A 20,601-nucleotide genomic window follows, 5' to 3' on the forward strand; every position below is an offset into this window, starting at 1 on the left:
TATTTTCCTCAGGGTTTGCCAATATTCAACTCAAGTCTAAATCTCTTCTTTTCGACTCCTTGGGTACCAGGAATGAAGTCCCCTCACCAAATACCCTCATAGTTTTCAAGAATGTGGAGAAACCAGATATAAACAATCACGTACATTTGGCTAGAGGGCGTCACCCACACACCTGGCCCCCCCAGGCTCCCTGACTACTTGGGGACACTCCCACCCGAGCCCCATTCCTAGCTGAGGCCTCACATGGAGGGCAGGTCCCAGACACCTTCTCTGATGAGGACCACACTATGAAAATTGCTACTGTTGCTCAACCCAGCATCTCTTGTGAGGGTAAGTCAAAGCAAACAAAAATGTCACCTGGCCTCATTTCAGGTCATGTTTGGTTAACCAGCAGCGCATCGAATTTAAAATACTTTCATGGAATCCAAAGCACCTGTGCTGTGTAGACTGATGCTTTTATGTAGTTTAGAAATGTATCACAGGACAGCTGTGTAATAGCCAACTCATAGAACATGTGAAATCAAAGGACGGAGACAATTTTACAGTTGTTTTATTTAACAAAAGTTACGCCAACGTCTCTATCTATATACATAACGTGTTTCAAAGTCAGAGCAGCAGACACACAGACTGTTAATGCAGGACATATAATAATGCTTACAACGTGTTATGTGATGTTTTGTTTTCTGCTCAACTGGACACTGACAGACTCAAAAAATATCCCAAAGGCTGAGCAGCATCACATCTTCGTTTTCTGGAGTGGCTTACATCATTATGTCCTAAAAAAAAAAAAAGAGGGATGGAACTTTGGAGGGTTAATACATTGTGTTCAGTTTAGTTCGACCAACAGCTCTTGACCCGTAAGAGGGACTCACAAAGTGTTTTGGACTGGGGATTAAAAATTTGAGTAAAATAGCTTCTGCTGCTACTGCTGCTAAGTCACTTCAGTTGGGTCCGACTCTGTGCGACCCCATAGATGGCAGCCCACCAGGCTCCCCCGTCCCTGGGATTCTCCAGGCAAGAACACTGGAGTGGGTTGCCATTTCCTTCTCCAAAGCATGAAAGGGAAAAGTGAAAGTGAAGTTGCTCAGTCGTGTCCGACCCTTAGCATGGACTGCAGCCCACCAGGCTCCTCCGTCCATGGGATTTTCCAGGCAAGAGTACTGGAGTGGGGTGCCATTGCCTTCTCCAAAAATAGCCTCTGGGTATGTTAAAAAAGTTTTTCACTGTCATCGTAAATATAAGAAGGTCGTCTCATTCCTGATCCCCCAAAGTAAGAAAATCTACTTTAAAAAATAAGTTAATGATTTTTGTAGTAAGAACTATGAATAACATTTACTGAGTAGAGATCCTTCAAAATTAAGGTAAGAAACTTGACAAATACTCAACACAGCTCTGCCTCTACCTTCTCCAATTTTGTTCGTTTCATGACATTAAGCTACATGTTAACACAATATTTTCTAAGGTTCTTATATAGGGAAGACATGTTTTGCTTTCTCATTTTTTTATGACTTTCAGGAAGCCCTCTTAATTCCTTAAAAGGTACTGTCATTCTAAAAATCTCAAGAAGCCTAGCTACATATTATATTCACAAAATTTTGCTCTGTACAAGTACATAAGCTGACTTTTAGGTAATACTTGAAAAACAGTTGATGCTGCCAAGTGTGAATTCTTCATGTTGACACTTAACACTCTGACCTGATTCAAGGTCATCTTTCCTGGAAGGTCAAGGTCTAGCCTTTCAGGAAAGATGCTACCAAGCAGTGAGGTATAGAAGGAGGAAAAAAATAAAATTACAGCGTTTTCTTCTCCCCTCAACTCTTAAGAGCCTTCTTTCATGCTAGGGGGTTGGGGCATAACAAGTCTTCTGTGGATAAAACTTAAAAATGCTCTCCTTTATGTAGTGAAGTGGTACACATGACCCATTTCCCAAAAAGCACCAACTAGAAATGCACAAGGACTAAATACTGTACTGAAACAATACACCCATCTGTTCATGGAAATTGGACCCATCACTGTGCTTTCATTTTCTAAAAACAAGATCAGACCATTATAAAAATGTACTTCCAAAATAAATTATTTCTAGAATATAAAATGCTTTATATTTTTCCAGCCCACATAAATTCCATTATAAAATAGGAAATCAGAAAATTAGCTACCACAGTCTTCATATGGTAAAAAATATATGTGTACACATGTATATACACATATTAAAAAACCCAAGTTTCAAATTTCAATAAAAAACTAACCAATAAACCAACGTAATGATTATGTATTAAACTGCACACAAGCCATGTCAATTTATCCGTAATGAGAACCAACTACAAAGTATTACAATCAATTGTATCAGAGCATAACCTAAGACTTCCCCACATGGAAAAGGATCAGGAAGCCTTCAACTGCCAAGCCAACAAGAAGCCTGCTCATGCCCTTTTCAGACATAATCGCCCCTGGCTCTCCACGGAATACAAAAGGAGAACATGTGCACTGGGGCTGCCTTGCATTTGTGCTCTGCGTTATGGCTGGCTTGGGGCTGGCTGGCATGTGAGGACTACAACCCAGGTGGAGCTGTGTTTCCCAAGCCATCCGCCTGCCCATGCAGCCATGGTGGTGCAGAGGGCAGGCTGTGGAGACCAGCACCAGCCCTGCCTACTGCTGGTGGAGGGGAGCCAGAGTGTTCTCGGAGCTGCTTCCCAAGTGGGGTGACCAACAGGGAAGGCCTGATTGCAGCTGAGATCAGTTAGAAATTACCATTGATGAAAACTGGGTACAGTGTTCCTGGAACTTGAATAAAGACAGTGGGGAGGTTTCCAGTTTGTGGATTCCTGCCTGTTCACAGTGTTTTCATGAGGGAAAAATCTTAAGGAGTGGACAGGTGAGTGGGGACACGGTCTTATTCCACAAGAGGGCCTGTTCAGAAAACCCACCAAGGGAGGGCAGAATATGACCTGGTGGGGGTGGGGGGGTGGAGTGGGATGGGGGGAGGGAGGGGCAGCGTCTGACCCACTGGTAGTGGAGGAAGACAGAGCGTGCAGCACCCAGCCCTGGTTTGTGGGGAACCCAACCAAAACTCACAGTCTCACTAAAGCCCCAACCTGCTTCCCAATCCTACCTCGACTTGTCCCCCCAAACTTCATCTGAGTTCAAAAGAGCCTGTTCACTCACAGTGGACATGTATTACTCAACCGACTTTCAGGAGAATGGTAAGGGCAAACAGGAGACAACTTTAGGTATTTTCTCTTTTTCTTCTTCCAAAAAGGCACATTCCCTTCCCCCACCATCATAAATCAAGGTACTTGAAAAGAAAGCAAAAGCTTGAAAATCTTTTATTCTTCCCCTAACATCTGCTGTTGTTGCAAACTCAGGCCAACCTTTGGAATCATGCTTTAAAGGGGTCAACCAAAGCACAATTTCTCTGTGCTACAGTGAACACTCAGCAACACCGCAGAGTGGGTGAGGGATTGAAAAGAATGCCACTTTCTTGTAACCAAATTTAAGAAAATGAAGTAGCAAATGTATCTCCATTATGTACCAAAAGTTTAGGAGATGAGTTAACACACACACACACAAAAAAGGGATGTGCACACCAGGGTCTGGGTTTAATTCTTCAGTAGCATTTTGTTATATAAAGCGTATGTTAAACGTTCTAAACTTGCCCCTCTGAATGGATAAGAAAAGATGTGTTATCTACTCAGAAAAAGGCTGCTGACTGAAGAGAAATCTCAGATCCCACTGAAAATTCTCTCCAAACAAATGCATATATGTGAATCTGTGCACACTCCTTCAGGGACACAGACCCTTCTGAGGTCCAGGCACCCGGCTTGGGCTCAGACACGTGGCTCTCCACATTCCCAGGAGGATCTCAAGACTGACCCGCCCTCCCATCCCTGCATACTCTATTTCCCTCACTGAGTCGGGGGGGGACACAAACCAAACCGCCCAAACCAGGACCAACTGAAAGGGAGCAAAAACACCATGCTTCTGAGACCGGTTTTTCACTTATTTGCCCTTGGAAGAAAGAACATCCCAGTCTCTGGTTGCTTCTATCAAATGCCGCTGACCGTGACTCATCCACTCTTCCTGGTCCTCGTAGAGTCGCCCACAAAACCAGCACTTAAATATACACTGCGATGAGTCATCAGGCAAGGAATCCACCACCTGGTAGTTGTTTTTATGAACCTTCTTCAATTTCATTTTCAGCATCATTTGCCTTTTGATCTGATTGGCTTCCTCCGCATTCTGGTAGGTCAGTCGGACATGGTGCCGCCTCATGCCTAACTGACACCTAGTCCTCTCCGACAACACCACCTTGAGGACGTTGCCTTTGTACTTGTTTATTACCTTCATCACATTGGACACCTCCGGTGAGTCAACGTCGGGATGGTTTAACACGATAACGGGCTGGTTCCGACGGGGACATTTGATCAACTGGTCTGGTTTAGCTGCGATAAGTCGAAGCTGTCTTGCAACCTGAAAAATGGAAGGATCCCTGAAACAGCGGCTGGGGTCAGTCTGGATTTTGCTTTTCTTCTTGGATGAGCTGATTTGTCTGGGTTTATTTTTACTGATGGGAAGACTTCTGGGAAACAGTTTTGCTTGCTTGATCATTTCACTGCTTCCTTGTGGGCCGTGCATGGATCCAGGTTTTTTGGGCATGGTGCTACAATGGGCACTCTCTTTTCGTGATTTAGGCCGAAAAGACAGATCGTGATTTGGGGACATATCTATGGGCCCACTTTCACTCGTCAGAAACTGTACATCCGGGTCTGTCCGTTTCATTGGGCAGAGCGGAATGGGCTTTATTAACTGCGTCTCAGTGCATGTGATGTTGACAGGTGCTTCGCAGGTTGCCTCTATGATTTGGGAATCCTCAGAGGAATTAAGAACCCTCAACACGGCCCCCTTGGGGATCAACACTGGAGTAGCCACGTGTGGCTTCTTGGTCACTCTGCTTTCGGTTTTCCCACTGCTGCCTTTGACAAGCTGTGGATACGCCTGCTGGTGTGCGAGCTGTTCACTAATGCCACCAGCATCCTGAGGTCTGGGGAGTGTGCCCGTGGAATAGCCAGCGCTGGTGAAGGACACGTTAATTTCCTGGATGCCTTCAGGCGTGGATTTTGAAGTGACCTTAGACGCCTTCCCTGCAGAATGTCGATGGGTGCTATTTGCAGCCAGAGATGAAGGCTTCCCACAGGATTCGATTAACTGGGCTATCTTTCTGCGCAAGAGTTCAATTGACTTTATTTTGGACGTTGAACTATTCCACTTGACACCCTCAGGGACGTTTTCAGATCCAGAGCTCAGAGAAAAGACAGAGGAGATGACCGGGCCATCGAAGGGGTCATTAGTCTGGTCGGGATTCTTTAATTCCAGAGGTTTATCCCCGGACTGTTGGGCTCTGACTCTGTCTTCTCCCATTATGTTGATGTGTAAATACTCACTTCTGTGTTGAGAGGAAACCTGGCCTGCGTTTGAAACTGCCTTGTACTCCTGTGTCTGGTTGTCTTGCAGCTTCCTGGGAGGGGTGACCGTTTTTGCAGGAAGGCTGATCTCATTCCTAGAGCCTAAGTCATTCTGACATAGGGGCAGTGAGTCCTTTTCTCCAGAGAAGGAAATTGTTGCAGGCGGTGCAGAGACAGGAAATAACTGCTGAGGGTCACTGGGTAAGTTTCTCCTGTCTTCAGCAAAAGAAAGGGCAGCTTTATATGGAAAAGAGTTTGATGAAGCTCCAAGACTACGTAAGACACCGTTTTTCACTAGAGATAATGGAGAATGGCCTTTGAAGGCAATGGAAGGCAGAGCAGCTCTATGGGGATACGTGTAACCTTTTTTCTGCAAACTCTCAACTCTCCCTGGGTTGAGCAGGGATTCTCCGCTGCTGTGCCTGCCAGAATTTGGCATGAAAAAATCGTAAGACCTCACCCACTTTACATTTTTAAGCGGCTTCTGAACTGACGACTGTAGACTACCGATGCCTGCAAGTTTTCCGACAGTCCCTTCGATCGCGAGGGGCTGCGTGCACTCTGTGGAAGCCATTTTTTCCTGCTCGCTTGCACCTCTCTCTTTAGACCCACGTTCGGAACTACCTCCATCACCTCCACCGGCGTCGAGGCTGTTGGTTTCTTCCAGGGGAAACAGTTTGAGCACGAGCTGCTGCGTTCCGTTGACAACCTTCACGTCCATCAGCTGGGCTAGACAGTTGGCGGGGACGACGAGTTCGGCTGGCGCCACCACTGTTAACGGCATCCCCGGCTGCACGGGCTCTTTAGAGGGGGACAAGACCTCCACCTCCACACTTTTGTTCTCCAGCAGGTTGATGACCTCAGTGGGCTCTGACAGGGCCCCTTTGTGTGGGATGCACACTACGTCTTTCTGGTAGTCTTTGGATTCGGGTAACAACGTGATGCTGTGCGTCCTGTCTTTACTTGCGTCGGGGGAGAACCTTGAGAGCTGATCTGACAACTTATTTTGAAATGCAGTCCTGGGACTGGAAGTTTTTGAAAGCTCTGGGTTTTGCTTGGAGGCGCTGATCCTTTTTGGCTCCAGCCTGGCGACGGCTTTGGGCGGCCGTTTTGCCCCCGTCTTCTCGTGGACTCTCCTCCTGTGTTTGACGATGTAGTCATTTCTGATAGCACCATAGTCACAGTACTCACACCGATAAGGGAAAACGCCTGTGTGCTTCACCAGGTGTCTCTGAAACTCCCCTTTCGTGTAGGAAATGCAGCCGCAGTGAGAACAGACAAACTTAATCTCTTCGTGCTGAAGTGTGTGCTTTTTGTACTGCAGAGGGTCCTTTGTGGAAAAGCGACATTTGTCACAATAGTATTTGCCTGGCTTGAAGTTCCTTACCTTAAACTTGTGATTGACAGAACTTGAGATGGCTTCAGGTTTATTTCCTACTTGAGTAGCACTGCGACTGTTGTTCACAAAGTGGAAATGGGGAGAGGCTGCGCCAAGGTTGCATCTGAAGCAAACATATTTGTCCTCCTTCTGGCTTTGTCCAGTACCCTTTTTCAGATCCTGAAGTGGTACTTCATGCACACTTTTGCACTTTACACACGTAGCAATGGTCATGGCAGCAGACTCTGCCTCGGAGCCTTGATACAAAACAGTCTGAGCGTCCGGTCTGTCTGGTCGAGTCCCTCGATGAGCATTAGGCTGTTTGGGTGACATGGTCAAGGCATTGCGTCCGTCACCCACTGGTGTGCTATAGAGTTGCTGTCCAATGTCCTTCATCTCTTCATTTGCATTTCTAAAAAGCCTGCTGAAATCCAGAAAGATTTCATATGATAAAATCCTCAGGAAGCATCCTTGATATGCTTTGTGGCAGGGTACCTAGGAGCATACTTAATTATCTTTCTTCATAAAGCAGGTTAGGATCCTCAAACGTGACTGCTTCCAATTCTCTGATATTCCAGGCAACACTAAGGGGAAAATAAAGAAATCATAAAGCATGATTAATGCATGAACTTAGGGTTTAGCTTAGCTAACATGTTTCCAGACTTACCCTCTACTTCAGTGACCTTGGGAATTTTATGCTAAATCTTTACCTATTATCTTGGTGCACATGTTGACAGTAACACAGTACAAAGAAGTGAAGTCAAAGTCGCTCAGTTGTATCCAACTCTTTGCAACCCTATACAGTCCATGGGATTCTCCAAGCCAGAATACTTGAGTGGGTAGCCGTTCCCTTCTCCAGGGCATCTTCCCAACCCAGGGATGGAACCCAGGTCTCCCTCATTGTAGGCGGACTGTTTACCAGCTGAGCCACCAGGGAAGTCCTGGTATACATAGTACGTAGTACAAGAACTGGCAAATAACAAGCCTCAACCGAAAGTCATCTACCCTTTAAAAGTCATCACTTTAGCAGGGTAATAATCGTGGCAGTCACTTGGGATGGCCTTTGCTGAGTGAGTTACTTTTAAGTGTCATTGAGAGCATCTAGCAATTTCACAAGTGTAATTTTGTATCAACCTCCCTAATACCATCTGTCACTTTAGCTTCTAAACATGCACAAGTGGTAGAGCCAGGACACTGGCTCTGGGGTCCATTGGTTTCTATGTACACTGAATCACGAGCATGAATCCCAGCTCTCTCTCGTGCACCCCATTTGCTTGCACAAGTGCTAGGAAGCCAACAACATCCTGACAACAGAAGGCAGACAAATACCCACTTCACATCTTACTGAGCATCTATCAGGTGCCAGGCACTGCTCCAGCTCCTACAGGGCAGTGATGAGAAATAAATTCGTCCCTCCCCTCATGAGAGTGCAGAGAGAGGAGACAACAAGTGTACCTTTATCTGGCAGAAGGTGGCCAGTGATTGGGGAAAACAAACCATAAAACTAGGCAAAGAGGACAGGGCATAAGTATCGGATGAGGTTGAGGGCTGGGGTGTGGAGGTGTGGACAGTCAGGAGAGGCCTGAGGATAAGCTGACATTGGAGCAGAGACCTTGGGCAGCCTGGGCAGAGGGCACTTCAGGCAGAGGGAGGGCGAAGGTCTATAGGAAGTGGGCCTGGAGCACCTGAGCGATAGCAAGGAGGCTGGGGGTCAGTGAACACGAAAGGGGGTGCTGGGTGGGGGTCAGCAGATCTGGTCAGGGGAAGGGGAGACGGGTCCAGGGAAGACCGACAGTGCAGTATTGTGAGGACGTGGCTTCTCCCGCACATGAGGGAGACGTGCAGAGAGGCTGGAGCCGAGATACTACATGGCCTGACCTTTATTCCAGCCACTGCCTCCAGTTGCTGCAGGGACGCGGGGCCGGGAGGGCGAAATGAAGGCAGCAGGGAGATGGGGAGATGGAGGCTGCCGGGACTGCACTCTTGTCGTCTGGAGCCAGTACCACAACACGGGCAATGCAGTGATTCTCACATAAAAATAGTTATCTTTCAACACATTCTTTTTTCAGCATACACAGAACTAGCAGTGAAGCAAAAACCATTTTAGTTTGGGATCTGTGGAAAGCCTTCCTTTCATTACCTTAAAAAAAAAAAAAAAAAAACACTTTCAACCTTTATTGCTTCATTTTTTTTTTTTTAATCTGGCAATCAGAATTACAGACACTTACCCAGCTTCCTCCACAGAGCTGCATGAGAACTAAAGCGTTAAAGAATACAAGACAATGCGTATGTACTTTTCAAGCGCTTCCCCAAGTGTCAAGAGTCACACAAGGCCTCAGTGTCTGTTCAGATGGGCAGAAACAAGAATGGGAATTCACCTTTTCCTTCTGACACCCTGCTCACAAGCCAAGGGCCACAAAAGTAAGTCTGAAAGGCTGAAGTCATACATGTTTGATCATCTAAGAATGCTACCATCAGCCACATGTTCAGTTGGCATTTCCATCCTGCTAAAACAGAGGAAGCAACAGCTGCAGGCAGAGCCTACGAAAACCACTGGTCCGAGGAGTGCAGAGGCTGAAAAGGGGATCTGATCCAGTGGTTCCTGAATCTGGAGGAGCCACAGAATCACAGTGAACACAGATCCTCCTGGGCTTCACCCCAAAGTTCACGAATCTAAACTTCAGTGGGAGAGAGATGAGGAAGAGGTGCCCATGGTCACTCATGTAATTCTGATGAAAAGGCACTATCAGAAATCACTGGCTGAGACTTGCAGCAACACTTCAATCTTTTAACCCAACTTCGCCAGCTGTTCATGCAGTTGATGCTCTAATAACTGCCCAAACTGCTTCCCTTTTTGGGCAGTTTCACTGTCCACAATTTACCGTTCAATAAAACTGAAACCAGCATCCCTGTAACTTTCTTAAATCCTGACTTTGGAGCTACAAATCACTGAATCCGATAGACCATTCATTTATCTGCCCCTTCCCTCTCTTGTCCCATCTCAATTCTGTTTACAAGATGTGCATACCAGCCTCATAATCTTGAGTGAGCAAGAAAGAGACAGAGGAAGGAGAGCAGGAAAAGGAAGAGGAGAGATAAGAAAGGAAAGAGAGGGAGGGAGGGAAAAGGCGGAGGGGAAGTAACTTGCTTGCCTGGTACAATTTGCTTACCAATTCTTTAAAAAACAAAAAAAGCAGTTTTGCCATTTCCTCCCCAAATCTTTTTGAAAGGTGGAAGTGTCATTCCTCCTGGACTGGAGACTTGGACTGGGTGATAAAGACCTTAGCAAAAAGTGGGGAACACCTTACTGGCAGAAAGTCTAGAGAACTAACCACAGCTACTCAGTGCCTCGGCAGTGCAGGGGCCTCCTGGAGGTGCTTCTGCAAGGCCATGCCAGGAGCTATTTTGAATAAGGAATCCACAGAAGCGAGTGCCAATACGAACCATGAGCTGTGATTAGAAAATACAGTTTAATGGGGGAGTCAAGGTGCTAGGCCATGACCCAATGATGTCACCTGCTTCAAAGTACCTTCTTGGCTTCTAGGCCAGTCTCAAAGCTACGCAGTTTCTACTTTGGTACTTCCCTCCATTCAGGTGACAAAAGATGTCCAGCTTCTTCAAAACAAAATTCTCTTTGACCATCATAACATGTGCAGCTAGTCACGGTGAAAAAGATCTCAATGTAGCATCCCGAGACAGAGGTAAATGGATGCAGTGGAAGAACGAGATGGCTCTGGCGTTGGCATTTACACTTGGACAGTCCTGAGGCTGTGCCAAGCACACCCGAGTAACAGGTTCCCAGGACCTTGCTCCCTCCATGCCCCTTTCTCTACCTGGTTCACACTCAGGTACAGCCACCTGTGAACCTGGGCCCTTTGGCAGATTACTGCCCAGTGAACTGACGACCAAGGATTACACAAAACACTGCAGATGTAAGGGTCATGTGTAGGCCAGATGCTGAGAGGCCACTAACCAATTATGAGTAACATCAGTCTCAGGGATCACCTACCTTCCAAACTCACGGTACCCTTTACAACATCTCTCTGCATTGGATCTCCTAGGACTAGAGACATACTTTTTTAAAGTTTATTTAGGAAGGCTCTCAAAAACACAGAAGATACTTAGTACTATTAACTTTGGACATGATAAGTAAAAGTTAATATTCAGTTCCGCGTTTTTAAATGGCGAAAAGTGTGCTTTGTAATGCACGATTACCTCCAGCATCAGTGAAAGCTGACTTCCATGAACAAAGAGGTGGCACACAACATGTGACAAGTGTGCTTCCACTAGAACGAGTCTTGCCTTTTCCTGGGAAAAAGCCCAGCAGCAGCACCCAGCACTGCCAGGTTTGCCTTCTGACTTGGAGCTCACTTGACCTGGTGACTTAAAAATTTATTTGGGGGGCCAGATGGAGAAAAAATGTTAAGTTTGTTAGAAACCAGTCCAGTGACATTGAGGGTATAAAAATCATGAAGGGTATGTAAGTTTTTATTAAAAAGGAAGCATCTGACTCCTAAATACTGGACATGTAAAGTGTCAATAGAAGAACAAAAAGCAGGAAAACAAGGTTTAAGGCAGCAGATTCTGGAATCAGATCATAGGGTTTCCAAGCCTATCCCATCGCTTTCCAGGCCTGACCTGAAGCGAACTGTCCAACTGTGCAACTGTAAAATGGACCGTAGCAGTACCTACTAAAATATTCATTGGAAGGACTGATGCTGAAGCTGAAACTCCAATACTTTGGCCACATGGCGTCAAGAGCCAACTCATTAGAAAAGGCCCTGATGCTGGGAGAGATTGAAGGCGGGAGAAGGGGTCGACCAAGGATGAGATGGTTGGATGGCATCACCTACTCAATGGACAGGAGTTTGAGCAACTCTGGGAGACAGTGGAGGACATGGGAAGCCTGCTGTGCCGCACAGTCCATGGGGCCGCCAAGAGTCGGACATGACTGAGCGGCTGAACAACTACTACTGTATCTCACGAGGACTGAATGTGACAGTGTGACCATAAGCACTCAGGTTCCAAGTCACTCACACACAACTGCTAAAAATATGATTTTCCCTGTTTTAATGAAGAAAATAGAAGAAGAAATGATGCCTATCACATAAATAGTCTAAGGGGCCAAAACATGTGCTTCTTTGCTACCTGGCTTTTTCTGGAGTACACAGTGAATCTCATTTTATAATTTTAATTATAGTTGCCAAGCTGTACTGTCTAAAAGAGAATTCACCTCTGGGGTCAAGCCATCCACCTTGCCTTAGTGGCAAACAGGCCAAAAGGTGCTTATAGCTGCCAAGAAAAAGATGCTTTATCTGCAAGAGTGCTCACTACAATTTAGGTTTCCATATAATCCAGTGTACTGATTGACTTTTTCCTCTTCAAGCTCAGCTGAATTGTGCATTATCCCTATAGCAAATGAATGTGTTCCCACACTCGATGTTAATGTGCAAAATTAAAAAAAAAAAAAACATGCTAGGCAATTAAATCGTATGTATGCTACATGGATTATCACATATATCTTATGTTCATGAGATACCCACCAAACTCTGTAAATTTTAGCTGGCTGACTGCATCCTTTCTTGGACAGAGAAGCAAATGAGAAAGTTCTTCCAAGACAGGAATCCTTTCATTTTGTCTATTGAGCCATAGAGAGCACAGGCTACTCTAACGTGTCTCAATAACCAAAAATTTAAAACAGTCTACCCCTAAGTGACCATTAGCATGTAAATGAGTGATACCTGATCAGGTAACAGTCCAACATTAGGTGTGTAAACTGCCAACACCTCCCCAGTAAGTCAGCATTCAAGGAGAAACAATCGCCTCACTCACCAAGAAGTTTTTCAGACAGAGCATCAGAATTGAACTGAATGGTAAATAGATCTACACAATGGAAAACATTAATGAAGTATTTTCTTTTTGCTCATCTACTTTCACTTCAAATTACTGAACTGATAGCCATCTTGATGGCAAAAAAAGCTTCTAAATGTTGCTGACAAATGTACACCTCTGGGATCTTAGATTTCCTTCTGAATCCAAGTGTATCACTTGGGGCACACAGAATGAGGCAAAAAGGTTGGGCAAGAGAGCCTGTGTTCCAACTCCTCAGCTTTCCAGGTGAAAAGAAAGGGCACTAGAGTGGAAAGGGCAATCTCCGTGGGTTACCAGGAGCAAGGTTCAAAACCTAGGTTTTGACTTGGAGCTCTGTCATTCTGGACTCATTAACCTCTCTTGGCCTGAGTTTCCTCACTTGTAAAATGGGAGTACCACCCTAACTGACATGACTGACGTGAGGAAATGGTGTATACAGCTAGCAGGTAGCCTTATGTTTGGGAAACTACAGGTTTTGTCAAGAAATAAGCCAATGTGTTTCTGGTTAAGAAAGATTCCTTCAAGTGTAGAAGATTCCAGCCATCAGAGGAGCAGATTCTTAGTTTAACAAATAAGCCTAATGCGATAAAGGTCTCTGGCTGGAGGCAAGGCTCTTCTCCCCCACTCACCAGTCCACAAAGGGAGTTCCCTAGGGACAGACTACACACTGCAGAGCACGTGAACTGAGACAGCAGCAGAGAACAAAAGAAGTTATTATTTGTGAGCAACAGTTTGAGAGATAACATTTCTAAACAAAGAATATGACTAGTGTCAAAACTCAGGGTTCTACACGTGGGAAAAAAAACAACTTAAGAGGCAACTATGCTTTTGTTAGCATTTTAAGAAAGGTGGCTTCCCTTGTGGCTCAGCTGGTAAAGAATCTGCAGTGCAGGAGACCTGGGCTCAATCCCTGGGTTGGGAAGATCCCCTGGAGAAGGGAAAGGCTACCCACTCCGGTATTCTGGCCTGGAGAATTCCATGGACTGTGTTGTCCATGGGGTCGCAAAGAGTCGGACAGGACCGAGTGACTTCCACTTTCACACACTAGGCAGTCCTACTTACTAAACGCTCCTAGTGACTTCAGGTCTCTAAAGGTGATAAAAATGAAGGACAAATACATCTTTGTACTTCCCTCCATTTTTTTGCCTTAAAGTCAAAGTTTTGTAGAAGAAATGAAGTAAGAGTTAAATAAAAAGTATAATTAAACAAAGAAAAATTGCCTCCCGCTGATTCTTAATCTTGGCTGCATCAGGGCAGTCAAGCTGTCAGAGTATGTCTGGGATGCTACACTTCTTTAACGGGGTCTCTGTGATGTTTGGTCACTCTTCTACATAGTAAATTGACCTGGGGTGCTTTAAAAACAATGATGCCTGGGCCCCCCTCCGTGTGTGGGGGGGAAGGCTCAGAGTGTTTTAAAAGCTTGCCATGTGTTTTAAAAACATGCAGTCAAGGCTGAGAACCCTCACTGGACATTACAGGTGCAGCGGAGCAAGTGTTGTATCAACACTCCCGTGCCTTTCACACACCAATTCATCCCTGGGCGCCTGGAGGTGAGGCACAGGCCACTGCCTTAACTGTAACGACACTAGCAGGCAGGTAGACTCTGGTAGACCCTTGCTTATCAGACTTTTGACTTTGGAAACATCATCACTGATGCTCTCTGTGGAGTGTATAATGACAGTAACCCCTTTGCAGACTCTCGGAAACTGAAACCTGCCTGGCACAGCGTGAGCACAACGGGCCTGAGTCAGGGCTGCTTACTGGACCCCTGCCCAGCCTGCTGTCTTTCTTAAGAAAGTGTGGATGAGGGATGCAGTGAAGTAAACAGGTGCTTTCAGGGAGCTGGTAAATGCCACACTAGTGATCTGATGCAGATGCTCTCAGTGGCCGGCTGTGTTACGAAGGCTGGGCACTGCAGCCAAAGTCAGGTGGAAGCGGGGGATGGGATATGGAGGCAGATTCATATATTACCTCCGTTACTCCTCAAAGTGCTCCTTCCAGTTACCTGCTTCTTGTAAGTTCCGGAGAAATTGGCTTTTCCCAAGTCACGGAGTTGGTCAGTTGGCGTCTACCCTAAATTCTTTCTGCTACCCTGCTGAGGGAGGCTGGGAACAGCAGTCACAGTTGGGCACCATTCTTATTTCCTGCCTGGAGCCATCGAGCAGCTGAGTGAGTCAAAAGCATAGCAAGTCCCATGGGCTCTTCCCTCTCTTATCAGGCACCAAGTCCCCTCTGGTCTCAACCTCAGGCTCTGACACAGGCCTCTATGCTCAGAACCCTGGGAGGCAGTGAGGCACCATACAAAGGTCCTGCAACAGAAGCCAGACACTGGGGTTTAAGTCCTGGGTCATTGTAGCCTTGGTTTCTCCATGTCCTTCTTACTTGTAGAGAAAAAGGGGGAAGAGCCCCCAAAGCACTTCTCCAGCAAGGGAGCTCAAAATAAAAGGGAAAAAGGCTTCCCAGGACTCAGGTGGAAGAATGACTCAGATTGCACTTCTCTGGGGGTGGGCTCGGGCACAAGGCTCCCAATTCTTCCCAGGTCATTCTGATGCCTCCCCATTCCCTACCCTAGGATGAGAATGTATGGATCGGATGGTCTCCAGCCACTTCATCCCCAGGATGCATTCTAGAGACTGCAGTTGCCTGAGTCTGAATACGTGAACAAAGAAAATGCCGTCTGTGTCAGGCTGCTTGGGAACAATTGAAACTGAGAAAGCTTCACTGGTGGGGACCCTGTTTACCAGAGGATTGGTCACACAGGGCACTCATGTGTATTGGCTGAATGAAGTCGATGAATGAAAAAAATGTCAGCCTTCCTGGCGACAATAACAACGTTCTGTGTTCTTCTTTCTCATAAATTGGCCCAGATCCCCTTACTTTCAAGTGAATAGATCAGTAGACCTATATCTATTTTAATCGCTATTACTGGACTTTTTGGAGAAGGCAATGGCACCCCACTCCAGTACTCTTGCCTGGAAAATCCCATGGACAGAGGAGCCTGGTAGGCTGCAGACCATGGGGTCGAGAAGAGTCGGACAGGACTGAGCAACTTCATTTTCACTTTTCCCTTTCATGCACTGGAGAAGGAAATGGCAACCCACTCCAGTGTTCTTGCCTGGAGAATCCCAGGGACAGGGTAGCCTGGTGGGCCGCTGTCTATGGGGTCGCACAGAGTCAGACACAACTGAAGCGACTTAGCAGCAGCAGCAACTGGACTTTTAAAAATCTGCATTAGTTTTGCATAACACATGAAGGAGGAGGCCCAATAAATAATGACCTCCTTTGTCTGTTTCCAAGAAGCACCTTGCAAAAAATGTTTAGCAGCACAACAAAGCTAAATATGTACAAAAGTATTATTTTTCAAGGCTATATTAGATCCAAGATTAAAAAATAAAAAGCTTTTAAAAATGCATCCTAGGTTAGGGATAACATTGATACAATTTAAAAAGTCAAACATTTGTATTCTACCTAAACAGACTATATTGGGATACTGGTTTTTAAACCACCATTTGCTGGGCCAGTATCCCCAGCTGAGAATGCATCAGGGATTGGAATGAACTTTGCATACCTGATTCAGAGATAAACAGATTCCTATCCTCTCTGCTCTTCTTCCACAGGAAAGGGCTGCCTGTTCCTGGAGACCAAGGTTTTGTCTCACTCTTGGTGGCTTCAATTCTAAGCTTAAGAGGTAATGTTTCAGGGATCTAACACAACAGTTTAGCCGTGTAGATGTTTGTTTTTAAACAGAACACAGTGCTTAGTATTTCACTTTTCATTTTCCTACCTTAGATTAATAAAGTGTTCACTATCCCAGTTTTTAAAAATCAAGGGTATTTTCACGGGATACACTGAATAACCAACATATACAAAGGAACTTAAGTGTTTTCTTTCATTCTCTCCTTTGGCTTTTCTCCCTTTTCGATTCGGGCATTTTCGTTCTTTTGCACCCTGCACGGTCTCTGGCTTTAAACTGCCTAAAGACCCCCCAAAGGCAGTAAGATACAAAAGTAGCTGGGATTGGGGTGAGGTCCCCCAAAGAGTGACATCAGCATTTATAGAAGGAGACCAACCGTCATCTACCGTCCCCTTACGCCCCTCTCCAGCACAAAGGCCCTCCATGGACAAGCCCTTCCCTGGGCACGTGCGCCCAAACTCCCAAGGAAAAACAATGCCAAGTCGGGTTTTCCAGTTTATTGTTTGCACGCGCACACCGACGGTTCGCGTTATTCAGGGCGAGTCCACATCGCGCAGCGCGGCTACGGGGAAGAGCAGGCGCTGGGGGCGCAGAGGGGTAACACCGCGCCCCCTTCCGGTGGGGGGGGGGAGCGGCGCGCGCGGGGGCGTCCTTCTGGCCACGGAGACCGAACCACGTCAAGGCGGACCTCCGAGGCCCGCAGGAGGCTTTAAAAATGGCCCTCCTGACGACACTTCCTGCTCGGAGCCGACCGGTAGGAGCTCTCCCAGGAGAGATGCAACGTTTAAAACGCTGGGGGGCGGACGGAGGAGGCCGGGCCCGGCGTCCCGCAAGCCTGGACGCTGCCGCCGCGGCAGTCGAGGGTCGCGACCCGGCGCTTTCGGGGGCGAGCGTGCGGGGTCGCAGCGGCACAAAGGCGGGCGAGCGCGGGGGCGCCGGGCGCGCAGATCCACCGCCACCCCCGGAGGTCCGCGATCCCTGGCTCCGCGCCCCCTTCCCCCCAATCCAAACCCCGCGCTCCTCCTCCCACACCCGGTCCGGCCCGGCGGGGGACCCCTCCCCCCTTTCCCGTCCAGGCCGCCGCCCCCTCCTCCTCCTCCTCCTCCTCCGCGCCCAACCCGAGCCCCCGGCCGCCTCGCGTCTGCCCCGGGGCCTCCGGCCATAGACCCCCGGCTGGGCGGCCCCGGGCACGCGGGGGCCAAGCCCCCGCACCTCCCGGCCCCGGCAGCCCGCGCCCGGCACGGCCTCGTCCGGACCCTGCAATCCGCGCGGCCCCCCGGCCTCTCTCCGCACCCTTGGGCCCGCTCCACGCATACGGGACCCGGCACCCTCGCGCCTCCACCGGCTCAGTCACTCACCGGGCCGGCTGGTTTGGGTCCCGCGGAGAGTGGGAGGGTATCTACACCGCCAGCGCCAGGCCGCCGTTGCCGCCGCCTCCGCCGCGCCCGCTGTAGGTCCCTACTCGGGGGGCGGAGCGCGGCGACGCCGCGCGTGCGCAGTGCGGCGCGGAGGCCCGGCCGGAGCGCGCCCGGCGCCCGAGGTCCCTAAGGCTGCGCCCTTCCCCGCCGCCACAGATTCCCGCGGAGCATCCTCGGGGCAGCTGAGCTCAGCGTTCGCCCTGAGAACATCTACATCCACTGCGGTGCGGTATCACGCTGGGCCCCGGGAGCGGCCCGCCCCCGCCAAAGGACACCCGGTCGCGCTTCTACATCGTTGGCCCAAGCCTAGCGGTCGTGGGCCCAGAGGAAGAAGGCCTTTGCTCCCTGCCCTCGTGGAGCTTCAAGTCCAGGAGCAGCAAAGGAGCTCCCGTCTTCAGCCTTCCAAATTCTCTCTCTCTGTGTCTCTCTTTCTTGAAAGCCGCCGTGAAGAAACTAGCCTTGGAAGACCCAGGTTCGAATCCCGACTCTCGAAACTTCTTTGCATCCTCGCCGCGGGACCTTGGACGAAGAAGTCCCTGGACCTCTCGGAGTCTCGGTATTTGCTTTTCCAAAGATGGGGAACATCAGACCTGAAACCCAGTTTCAGTTTCAGTTCAGTCGCTCAGTCGTGTCCAACTCTTTGCGACCCCGTGGACTGCAGCAAGCCAGGCGTCCCAGTCCATCACCAACTCCCGGAGTTTACCCAAACTAATGTCCATCGAGTCAGTGATGCCATCCAACCATCTCATCCTCTGTTGTCCCCTTGTCCTCCTGCCCTCAATCTTTCCCAGCATCAGAGTCTTTTCAAATGAGTCAGCTCTTCGCATCAGGTGGCCAAAGTATTGGAGTTTCAGCTTAAACATCAGTCCTTTCAATGAACACCCAGGACTGATGTCCTTTAGGATGGACTGGTTGGATCTCCTTGCAGTCCAAGGGATTCTCAAGAGTCTTTTCCAACACCACAGTTCAAAAGCATCAATTCTTAGGCGCTCAGCTTTCTTTAAAGTCCAACTCTCACATCCATACATGACTACTGGAAAAACCATAGCCTTGACAAGAGGGACCTTTGTTGGCAAAGTAGTGTCTCTGCTTTTTAATGTGCTGTCTAGGATGGTCACAACCTTTCTTCCAAGGAGTAAGCGTCTTTTAATTTCATGGCTGCAGTCACCATCTGCAGTGATTTTGGAGCCCCCCAAAATAAAGTTGGCCACTGATTCCAATGTTTTCCCATCTATTTCCCATGAAGTGATGGGACCAGTTGCCATGATCTTAGTTTTCTGAATGTTAAGCTTTAAGCCAACTTTTTCTCTCTCCTCTTTCACTTTCAAGAGGCTCTTTAGTTCTTCTTCACTTTCTGCCATAAGGGTGGTGGTATCTGCATATCTGAGGTTATTGATATTTCTCCTGGCAATCTTGATTCCAGCTTGTGCTTCTTCCAGCCCAGGGTTTCTCATGATACTCTGCGTATAAGTTAAATAAGTAAGGTGACAATATACAGCCTTGACATATTCCTGTTCCTGTTTGTAACCAGTGTTGTTCCATGTCCAGTTCTAACTGTTGCTTCCTGACCTGCATATAGGTTTCTCAAGAGGCAGGTCAGGTGGCCTGTTATTCCCATCCCCTTCAGAATTTTCCACAGTTTATTGTGATCCACACGGTCAAAGGCTTTGGCATAGTCAATAAAGCAGAAATAGATGTTTTTCTGGAACTCTCTTGCTTTTTTGATGATCCAGCAGATCCCTGGTTCCTCTGCCTTTTCTAAAACCAGCTTGAACATTTGGAAGTTTACAGTTCACGTATTGCTGAAGCCTGGCTTGGAGAATTTTGAGCATTACTTTACAAGCGTGTGAGATGAGTGCAATTGTGTGGCAGTTTGAGCATTCTTTGGCATTGCCTTTCTTTGGGATTGGAATGAAAACTGACCTTTTCCAGTCCTGTGGCCACTACTGAGTTTTCCAAATTTGCTGGCATATTGAGTGCAGCACTTTCACAGCATCATCTTTTAGGATTTGAACTAGCTCCACTGAAATTCCATCATCTCCACTAGCTTTGTTCGTAGTGATGCTTCCTAAGGCCTGAAGCCCAGAACCTTATTTTTATTATGTAGGTTGTTTTGAGAGTCAGACGGGACAGTGATCGTGGAAGAACCTGGAGATGGAGTTTGCCATGCCAGCGTTTTCTCCTGTTGCTTTGAAGTCCAGGGATCTTTTCGGGGGTGGGGGTGGGGTGGGGTGGGGAGAACTACTCTCTCCTGCACTTCTGACCTTCCAGAAGGAAGCTATACCTCGAATAGAACCACGCCTCCCCAAGGAAAGAAGAGGGACTGTTTTGCTAGAGTCTCCATAATCACTGACTCCGATGTTGCTCTCTACAAAAGACAGTTTCTCCTAATTAGGAACAGATGGGGAAGGGGGAGTAGAGTCACCCGAAAGCGAAGTTTGTTCAGGAAAAACAACCAAAATTAATTTCAAGTCTCCGGATGGAGCAAGACTGGTTTCCAGCAACTTCCTGTTGGAGGCCAGGTTCAAGGACGTTGGCCGGCAGGGCTGGGACTTGTTCCACACGGAGAAGTGCTGTTCAGGATGACAGGACCAGTAGCAGGCAAAAATGCCCACCATTGAAATAGCAAGAATTGGCAGAGAGAATGGCAAACCAGAGGTGGATCACCAGCAGCAGCTGTAATTCTTGTTCTGCACTGCCAGAGTCATTGCTGACAAGGGTGCTTCCCGGTCCTCTATCTCTTAGGACTGAGAAGCTAGTGAACCTCTTCTTGGAAAAACA

At 47.7% G+C, this 20,601-nt stretch overlaps 1 protein-coding gene across 1 annotated transcript; it reads right to left on the reverse strand.

Annotated features, from left to right (window-relative positions):
- Window positions 1–534: 534 nt before the first annotated feature.
- On the reverse strand, window positions 535–17,871 carry ZNF518B (zinc finger protein 518B). Its single transcript, XM_019963099.2, has 2 exons — window positions 17,761–17,871; window positions 535–7,421 (listed from the first exon to the last, which is right to left on the reverse strand). Exon 2 carries the CDS (start codon window positions 7,231–7,233, stop codon window positions 3,997–3,999), a length of 3,237 nt encoding a protein of 1,078 aa, XP_019818658.2. The 5' UTR covers window positions 7,234–7,421; window positions 17,761–17,871; the 3' UTR covers window positions 535–3,996.
- Between the last annotated feature and the right edge of the window lie 2,730 nt (window positions 17,872–20,601).

This window comes from Bos indicus, chromosome 6 (genome assembly GCF_029378745.1).
Source record: "Bos indicus isolate NIAB-ARS_2022 breed Sahiwal x Tharparkar chromosome 6, NIAB-ARS_B.indTharparkar_mat_pri_1.0, whole genome shotgun sequence".
Taxonomy (NCBI): domain Eukaryota; kingdom Metazoa; phylum Chordata; class Mammalia; order Artiodactyla; family Bovidae; genus Bos; species Bos indicus.